This window comes from Mus caroli, chromosome 2 (genome assembly GCF_900094665.2).
Source record: "Mus caroli chromosome 2, CAROLI_EIJ_v1.1, whole genome shotgun sequence".
In the NCBI taxonomy this organism is placed as follows: domain Eukaryota; kingdom Metazoa; phylum Chordata; class Mammalia; order Rodentia; family Muridae; genus Mus; species Mus caroli.
Window position 1 is genome coordinate 20,313,465 of NC_034571.1, and position 9,174 is coordinate 20,322,638.

The following is a 9,174-nucleotide window of genomic DNA, read 5'->3' on the forward strand; positions in this document are numbered from 1 at the left end:
ATGGTTGTGAGCCACCATGTGGTTGCTGGGATTTGAACTCTGGACCTTTGGAAGAGCAGTCGGGTGCTCTTACCCACTGAGCCATCTCACCAGCCCCAACCTATTTCTTTCGCCTTTCCTAAGGTCTGGAGAGGAAATCTCCCTGTAGGTTGTATCTTATCATTCTTGATTTCTCAACTGAGTCATTGGTTCATTCATTCAATATACCTTCATTGAAAAGCTATTAAAATACTGGGCTTGGGATAGTCTTCAAAGGGAGAGGGCTTGTCTAGTGTGTGTGTGAAACCCTAGGTTTGAACTTCCATCACCACAAAAAGTAGTAGTAGTAATAATAATAATAATAATAAGGTAGTAGGTAATAATAGTAATAAGAGTCTAGAGATGGGGGAGGTGTCTCAAGAGGCCACCTTGCCCCTAAGTCGGTTGCCTTTACCCCCCACCCAACCCCATTAGATTATTAGGAAATACTGTGAGAAGTCAATAGAAATCATGTGTGAGACAGGAAGGATGACAGGGTCCCAAGGAGTGAATCGTAGGTGAGGGGCAGGGACAAATTCGTAGAGTGTGTGACTGACCTGAGTCACAGCCAGCTGGTATTTTTCCAGGCAGAATAGTGAGAAGAAAGGCATTCTACAAGGAGGGCACATGATGTACAAGGGCAGAGGGGTGTGAATGAGGCTGGTGAGCTTGAGCACATGAGTCACACAGAATCCTAGATTATGCAAAGGGCTAGGAATGGTGTTGAGGTCATCATAAGAAGGGTGTGAGCTTTAACTACAATTGTGAGCCCAATTCTATTGTTGGAGAAAGCCACTGAAGGAAAAAGGATGGCCCTGAAAGCAAAACTAGGTTCAAAGTTCAGATATGGGTTGTGAGAAGAGAGAGGTATGGAGGCATATGGTGAGTAAGGCACGCATGCGTGAAGCTGGAAAGTGTGTGCGTGAAGCCTGTGGGAGCAATTTGAAGTTGTTTTGATGGCTAGAGGACATGTTTTGCTCTGGCGCTTGCCTACCCTATCTATCTCTTGTACCCCAGCTTCTTACCTGCTCCCCTTTGGTGTGGCTGGGGGAGGCATAGGCCTCCGGGTAATGCTGCCGCTCAAACGGGCACTCAAGGGCCTCGAGATGGTGCTGGCTGAAGGTGTCCGTACGAAGGTGCTTTCGAGGACCACTGCTGCTGCTCTGTGAGTCGATGCTTAGCCGACAGCTGTCCTGGTCACCTAGTGCCCCCAGGCAGGAAGAAAACTTTCAGGAGACTCCTCAACCAAGCCACCAGGCCAAAGTGCTCCAAAGCAGAGGAGCAGATGGGCTGAAGAGGTTGGGGCAGAACAAGCTAAGGGAAAGGACCAAGGCTCCTGTGAAAGGGAGTCTCAGAGCCCTACTAAGCCAGGGCCATGGAAGGAAAGGTTTGTCTTCCTATCAAAGCTTGAGCCAAGTGCTCTCCTGTGTCTCATGCCACCCACAGGTCCCCTGAGCACTCACTATCATCCATCTTTCTCTTGTTGTCATTGCCAGGCTGAGCAATTCCTAGGAGCCCGTTGATAGAGTAGGTAGAGCCCAAGGAATCCGACTGGGGTGACTCTGGGGGTGTTACAGCTGAGCTGGGGACTGCAAAGGAATAAGGAGAGGATCAGAAATAGGTGTGATACTCTACATAGCCACTATCACCACCATGGATGCAGAGCAGCAGGCTATGCTGTGGACAGAGGCCCTGGAGAGCTACAGCCCTTCAAGGACCTGCTGGTAGGAAGGCTTCCTAGAATGACATTTGTCTGACGTGTATCCATTTCACCATGTTCCTATGAGTATCCCATGAGCATTGAAATAGACTGTGCCTCAGGGTAAAAGCTCAGTCCATGTACAGGCATATGAGCAGTCATATGCTCTGTGTGGCTGTGTCTGTATGTGGCGATGTCTATGTCTGTATGGCTGTGTAGATCGGGTTTACATTCAAAGGTATGGAGACAGCCAAATCCCTAAACACTCACTCAGTGTGTGTCCTGGGCTCAGAGACTTGGTGGCCACACAGCTATCCATGGGGAGGTTGAATGGCTGCTGCACTTTGGTCCGGATGATTCTGTGAGGAAGCAGAAGGACTGTTAGAGAAAGAAGATGAAACAGGAGCTGTGGTTGCCCTGAGTCCACTCACCTTCATGACAACCCACTTGGAGATCTTAAATGTGTCTTCAACTCACTGAGTTTACTATCAAACTGGCCTTACCTCGTTCTCATACCTGATTGCTCAAGTCCCATATCAAGACTAGAAACATGGCTGTCTCAAGGCACAAATATAGCTAGCTGCAGATTAACAGGGATCTGTAGATTTAACTTTGCTAGACCCCAGGATTGATCCTGCTTTGTATCTCACTGTTAACATCTGAATGTGTGCCACCCACCAGCTGCTCTGCTCCTCAAGTGGCCCTTCCTGAACCCCACTTACTTTAATTGATTCTGCCCTTTTCAGCCCGACTAAGTGTTTTCAAATACAAATCAGCTTCCTGCCGAACATACTCTAATGGCTCTAATGGCTGCCTGCTGCACAGTCATCAAAGGCAGGAATATGTTCCAGTGCCCACAGGCTTCTTGGGGGTAGTTTCTTCTGGCATCTTATAGTCAGTGTACTCAGGCCTTTCTTGTCTCCCAAATGATTCTCTTTCCTCTCCTTGTGCAAACTCTCATTAACCACAGGGCCTTTATATGCTATGTCAAAATTCCGTGGTATCCCTCTTCATCTAATTCCCATTCACTGCTTCTTACTTAAGGAAAAGCTTTCATGACTTCCTTAAGACAAGTTACCATAGGCTACCCCTGCTGTTTTCAGACTCCTAGCCTCAGCAGGACCAGTAGCTGCATTTTCCCGTCTTTGTGGGTACTCTGTATCTGTGTTACCGTTAGACTGTGAATTCTACAAGGACAGGGATTCTGTGTTCTGGGAACTAATACAAAATAAGTGAATGAATGATGTGTGAATGAATGAGTGAGCAACTGTGATGAAAAGGTAGTGAGCAAAAGTGCACATGTGACCATGTAGTCAGTCAATGGGGGCCAGGAACTTCTTTCACAGAATGAAAGAGCATGTGGTGTCTGAGGAAGCACAACACAGTGTGGGGAGAGAGGGAGGTGCCACAGCAGGAACAAGAGAAGGCTGGAAGGGGTGGCCTGTGCCAGGCCGAGGAACTCCTGCCTGATTCTTCAAATTAAAGCCTCATCCAAATAACGATACTCCACCCAGGCCAGGCCCTTCGTGTTCCTTACAGGACTCTTCCAGAACCCTAGGGCCCAGGAGGGTGCCATAAACTGCTGTCTCTCACCTGTTGATGGAGCTGACACTGGGGACAGTGTCATTGTCACAAACGCCTTCTGCCAGGAGCCGGTCCCGGATCTCCCAAGCAAACATGGTAGGGTTCTGCCGCTTGTAGTCTCCTATCTTCTCCACCACCTTGGGGGTGGCCACCTTGGGCTTGGAGCCCCCTATCACTCCAGGCCGGATGCTGCCAGTCTCGTAGTACCTACTCCAATAGAGAACCCCCCAAAATTACCCAATAAGCAGGTGGGGCCTTTGAACATGGACCTGGCCAGAGCCTCTGTCCCCTCTGAGTCTCCTGAGGAGAGGTGTGGAACTGAGACATGTCCCTCCCCTGACTCCTGCTCATCTTAACACTGGATTTCTCTCCAACAATTCATTTATTTGGGTAGATTTATGCTACTGCCAAAGCAAGACCCCTCTGCAAAGGCTTCTCCCCAGACCAACTCTCTGTATTTGCACCAGAAAGCCCACAAAGATCTCCTTTGTGAGAAAGGATGTTTCAGTATTGACGCTGGGGAATCTCAGGCTTGCAGTGACTGTTTCTCTCATCCACCTTCCCTTAGCATGACTGACTCCCTGACTCCCCTGCTTTGTTCTCCCGGCCTAACTCAGGAAAGCCAGCTGCTGTCTTGCTGCGTCACCTTTGCCTTGTCCAAATCTGAGCCATCTCCTTCACCCTTTGCTCTCTGGTTTTCTACCAAGTTCCATGGTCCAAGTTAAAGCTGCTTCTGAAGTCCAGCCTCACTTAGAATCCCTGACCTGAGTCAACCCCTAAACATGAGCTCCCTCCTTCAGAGCCCATCTAACCCACAACTAGCTGACAGATGAGTGGCTTGATCAAGACTCTGGTCTTCCTTGTCTCCTCTGGTCTCTTCCACCAATGAATAAAACAAAGCATGAGTCTTTTAAAAGGCCATTGTCTTTGCCATTCAAAGTTCTTCTCTCTGGGACTCTACAATTTTCTTAACAATACTCTTCTTTCCTTGGCCCTAAGAAAAGGCCACTTTCCCTCTAGCGATTTCAGGCAGAGCCAGGGTTCTCTATCCTTCTTTGCAGAGCAGCCCCTTCAAGGGAAACCTTGAACCTACATGTGGGTCTGTGTGGTGGGTTGGAGAGTAAGGTGGACAGGACATGGAACTCTGGGATTTTCAAACTCTCTACTTAAATAATATTTCTGATGGACATGTCAGAGGCTTTGTGTGCCTTGTCCTTCTGAACCTGTGCCCTGCAGCTCTCAGCCCCAACCGACTGATATAATCAAAATCACTTCAGTGAGGTGGAGGCCAATGATGTCCATAAATTCGAGTCCACTCCCTTTTATTGGCTTGTGCTGGAGCCTAGATCCTGGCCCTCTGATTGATTGTTTAGAGTTTCCTGGCACAGCCAGGGCAGTGAACCACCACGTTGAGTCTTACAGATGGGCGGTTCTCAGTCCTCCGTGTGTCTGAGTTTCATGCTTCCTGGTCATCCTACAAGAGCCACAGGTCTACCTGAGAGGTTTGTTCAGTGGGGCTATGGATTTCATCAAACACTTTAATTGCTTCTTGTAAAGGATAATTCTGAAAGTTTTGCCTTGAAAAACACAAAATCTGATGGTACATGGGCCAGCAGCTATGAGGTTGATGACAGAAGACAAACCTTGCAGGGAAAAGTGGTATATGGTGAATTTCGTGCTTACCTGCCAAGGATCTTGCTTACACAGCCATGGCTGACACGGAGCTGTCGAGAAATATCACAGGGCCTCACGCCCTGGTGGGCCAAGTCCACAATGCGTTGACGTACAACTTCCGGCAGAGGCCTGCCATTCACAAAGGCCCCTCCTAGTTGATTCAGCCCTCCATGGCCTAAAAAAAAAAAAAGACAGAATTGTCAGGGACAAGTGTCAGAACCAGGAGATAAATGTCAGGTGAGAATTAGTCTTGAGTATGAGTAGGTCTGAGGGCATGGCAGGATACTCCATGGTCAGGTCTTTCAGTGATCCCTCTACTTGCACCCTGTCTTATCAGAAACACTCCCCTAGGAGGTTGGCACAAGTAATATAAACTGCTCAGCCCATCTGTCTATGTGAGCGTTCGAAAGATATACATGGCTATCTGAGAGCCCTTTATATCTGTTCCATCACATTCGGGAGCCCAGCCCTTTATGCCACATAACATCAATGCCTCCATTTCCCCATTTCCTTCCATATGCAGACATAGTGGAGTGGAGAAGTCAGGGTTTTCTTAAGCTGAAACTGAGCTGAGTGACAGAGAAGAAAATATCTCCCTACCCCCTGGACTTTCTTTTCTTCTCATTGACATGAAGGTACAAGATGAGACGGGTGGTCTTTCCATTTGTCTTGCTCCACTTAAACCACAGAACCATATTTTATAACACAAACACCAAAGAAGGGAAGGAGAGCCTCTGGTTGAGGTAGGTCAGAATGGGCTGAGCCCTGTCTGCGGCTGTCTTGCCTAAGCAATCCCAAATTCGTATCTCTTTTTGACAGATTAGAGAACTAAAATACCAGGCTGAGAATTAACTAGGAGACAGCCCATGAGTTTTGTAGCACTGTTTCAGACTGGGGACAGAGTGGTACAGTACAGTACAGTACAGTACAGTACAGTACAGTACAGTACAGTACAGTGTATGACAAACCAAGCCTTAGCTGCTTCCCTGACTTGACCCTCTGGACTGATTCTGTACTTCATTCTGACCATACATATCTAGTCAGACCCATACCTGCTGAGTGCCTAGTACATGTCAGGTGTTTTCCCAGGTTCTGAAGCCCCAAGGTGAATAAAGCCACCTGCATACTTGCACCCACCTCACAGGGCTTATCGCAGTAGGAGCCTAAGCCAGCTAATTAGCATCCCTCATGATCTTTTCTGGAATCTCAGACTTAGACAGGTAATTATTGAATCAGTAGACCTGCCCCTGGTCAGAGAAGCACAGAAGAGTTCTTTTTAAAGTGCAAGCTGAGACTCAAAGCAAAGAAGTGCTAGATGAGAGAAAGGGGATCCTGTGTGAGCCATGGGAATAGTACATGCAAAGGTTTGGGGGTTAAGAGGGTAGGTGTCTCTTAGATTTGCACTACTTGCAACTGCTTTTCAATTAATGTGTGTGTTAATTTCAGGTCTGAGATATACAATTTCCAAAGAGAAGACCATAAAGAGCATTTCTGTGGCTTCACTCAAATGACTCAGCTCTTGTGAAGAGCAGCCAGGATCCAAACAATGGCTAGGGATCCAATGATTGCTGCTTCTTTGTGGGCCCTTGATTGATGGCTGGAGAGGATCCTGTCAATTCGAACTTGTGATGACAGTGTCATTGCCTAGGCATGACTAGCATCTTTTCACACCAAGAACTGAATCTGGTGATCTAGCTTAGGGTGGGGAACAGAATGGTCTGATCTCAAACACTTAGGACCGTCCTGAAACTTACTGCATAGCAGCCAGGATTGTACATGAGGTGGGAGTCGTAGAGAATCAGCCAGTAAGAAGGGAAAGTTAATACCAGGCCATTGTGACCAATTAACAATATTAATGGGCAAGGGTGGGAAGCGCCTTTGCAGGACACACTGTACCCATTATCCCCACTGACTTAGCACATTCAGAACCACCTCCCAATTCTCCTTGGGGCCCAAGATGTCTTCAACAGAACAGATAATTTCCCTTAAAATGAACGAACAAGGTCATCAGCCTCTCTCCTGAGCAATAAGTTAGGAGGAAAAACCCACTGGCTATGCACCAAGTATGAGGGACAGGATGGTCCATCTTCCAGGACAGCTTCTGCTGTCCTGTTCTACATCACCTGTCCTGATGAATGTTTTTCCATGAGTTAGATGATGTCTCAGGGACTTTCAGTCCAGCACAGGCGATAACCAATGTGGCTCTTTAAACTCATTTCCTCTGACCCCTCACTGGCCATGCTACTCTTTGTGGAAAAATTACCTCCCACTTTCTCATGGTTGCCTTTTGATTCTTTGGGATCTACACTCTGAACACCGAGGCACATCAGATGGCTATCCAAATGTACAAGACATTAGGCAGCTCTACTTTGTCACTATTTTCCAGAACCTTTGCTGCATGGAGTATAGATCTTTGTGCTAGAGTCTATCTAGAAGTCAGATTGTGTGTGTGTGTGTGTGTGTGTGTGTGTGTGTGTGTGTGTGTGTGTTAGTTAGTTAGTTAGTTAGTTAGTTAGTTAGTTAGTTATAGAGGTGGCACAAATTGAACATTTTTCCTGAAAACAAAACAAAACCAAAAAGCACAATTTACTCATGTGGTTCTCCAATAGAGATGGTACAAACTAGAGTACTAAATTATCCTAAGGGCTGACTCAAAATCCTTGGATATCCGCATGCTCAGAACCCTACTGAAGCTCACTACATACACAGCAGACAATCACAACTCTGGACCCTGAACTCTGAGTTCTCTAAGGTATTATTTTATTGGGGAAGAGCTTGGGTCATATTTCTGCCTTGATTCTATGTGTTTTAGCTATATCATTTGAGTAGATTTGGTTGCTTCTAGCTGTAGGCATGACATAGAGTTTGACAGCATTTTTAATTGTACCTGCTACTGACAATAGCAACAGCAATGTTGGGATGAAGATAAAAGAATCGTCTCATTAGCTAAAAGTCTTGATATAAATGTAAAGATTTCCATTGTAGCAATAATGTGGTTGATATAACATGGTGGTAACTCTGACTTGGCCCTAAGACCAAGGAGTTCTCAAATTGAAATACACACCAGGGGCAATTGTAGGGTTTATTGAATAAAGACCTATTGAGTACAATACCTTAAGTTTTTAAATCAGTTAATCTAGGATGGAACCAAAAATATTTGTTTGTCAGAGTCCCATAGCCATTCACTGTGAAGAGAGGAAGTGACTTTGGAATGCTTAGCCCTAAATGGAATATAAATATTACATCCTCCCCTCAAGGTCAGAGGACTACGTAGAAAAGGGGGTAAGAAGATTATAAGAGCCAGAGGTGGTGGGTGAATTCAAGGACACAGTGTTTGGGGGCACAACAAAGCAGGTGCACATGCAAGCTTACAAGGACTGTGACAGTATGCACAAGACCTGCACAAGCTCATGCCAGGCAAGAGCCCATCGTGGAAAACAGAAAAGCACTTGAAGCTGAGGATCTATTGGTATTTGATTGCTGATAAGAAAGGAAATGTTAGTTCTTTAATGGTGCAACATCTGGTTCTACTCTCAGAAGTAGTGGGCCAACAAAAACTTGACTCCATGGATTAATGTGTGTGTGTGTGTGTGTGTGTACACCCCGCCACACACACACAAGGTGGGGGGATTCAGTGGATAGGGAGGTGGAGGATGATCTGTGAAGAGTTGGGGGGGATGGATGAATATGATCAAATACATTGTAGGAAATTCTCAAAGAATTAACAAAAGCTGTTTTAAAAGTTTGTTTTGGAGAACCTTCTAGATTGTATGACTTTGGAACCACTGGTTTAGGATGTGTGTTGAGTAATGGCTGGCAAAACAAACGAACAAGATGATATCTTTCTTTCTCCAATCATTTTTCAAGAGTTATAATTATTATGTGTATTTAATGACTTTCATTTCAATTCCACACATATTAACAAAATGCTAATAGTGACTCAAGCACAAAGCATTGGGTATGTAACCTGGAACAAGAAATGAATGTTTAAATCCTTTTCGGAGACACAGCCAGATTAATTGAAAATCTTCATGTCAAGGTAGAAGTCGCTTGGAGAAGCATACAGGCAGTCAAAGAGAAATCAAATAAGAATGAGTGGAATGGATGGATGGATGGATGGATGGATGGATGGATGGATGGAGAAAGAAAGAAAGAAAGAAAGAAAGAAAGAAAGAAAGAAAGGAAGGAAGGAAGGAAGG

The 9,174-nt window shown here is 45.8% G+C and overlaps 1 protein-coding gene across 4 annotated transcripts in view; it reads right to left on the minus strand.

Moving 5' to 3' along the window:
* Pax8 (paired box 8) overlaps positions 1–9,174 on the minus strand; it is a 55,102-nt gene that overhangs the window by 19,064 nt on the left and 26,864 nt on the right. For 2 of the 4 annotated variants that reach the window (XM_029474566.1, XM_029474565.1), the window contains exons 3-7: positions 4,985–5,150; positions 3,311–3,511; positions 1,988–2,076; positions 1,482–1,607; positions 1,044–1,219 (exon numbers count right to left, since the gene is read on the minus strand). In XM_029474566.1, the coding sequence (XP_029330426.1) occupies positions 1,044–1,219; positions 1,482–1,607; positions 1,988–2,076; positions 3,311–3,511; positions 4,985–5,150 (758 nt within the window). The remainder of the gene's footprint in view (positions 1–1,043; positions 1,220–1,481; positions 1,608–1,987; positions 2,077–3,310; positions 3,512–4,984; positions 5,151–9,174) is intronic. The other 2 variants (XM_029474567.1, XM_021154860.1) reach the window with 1 other exon arrangement.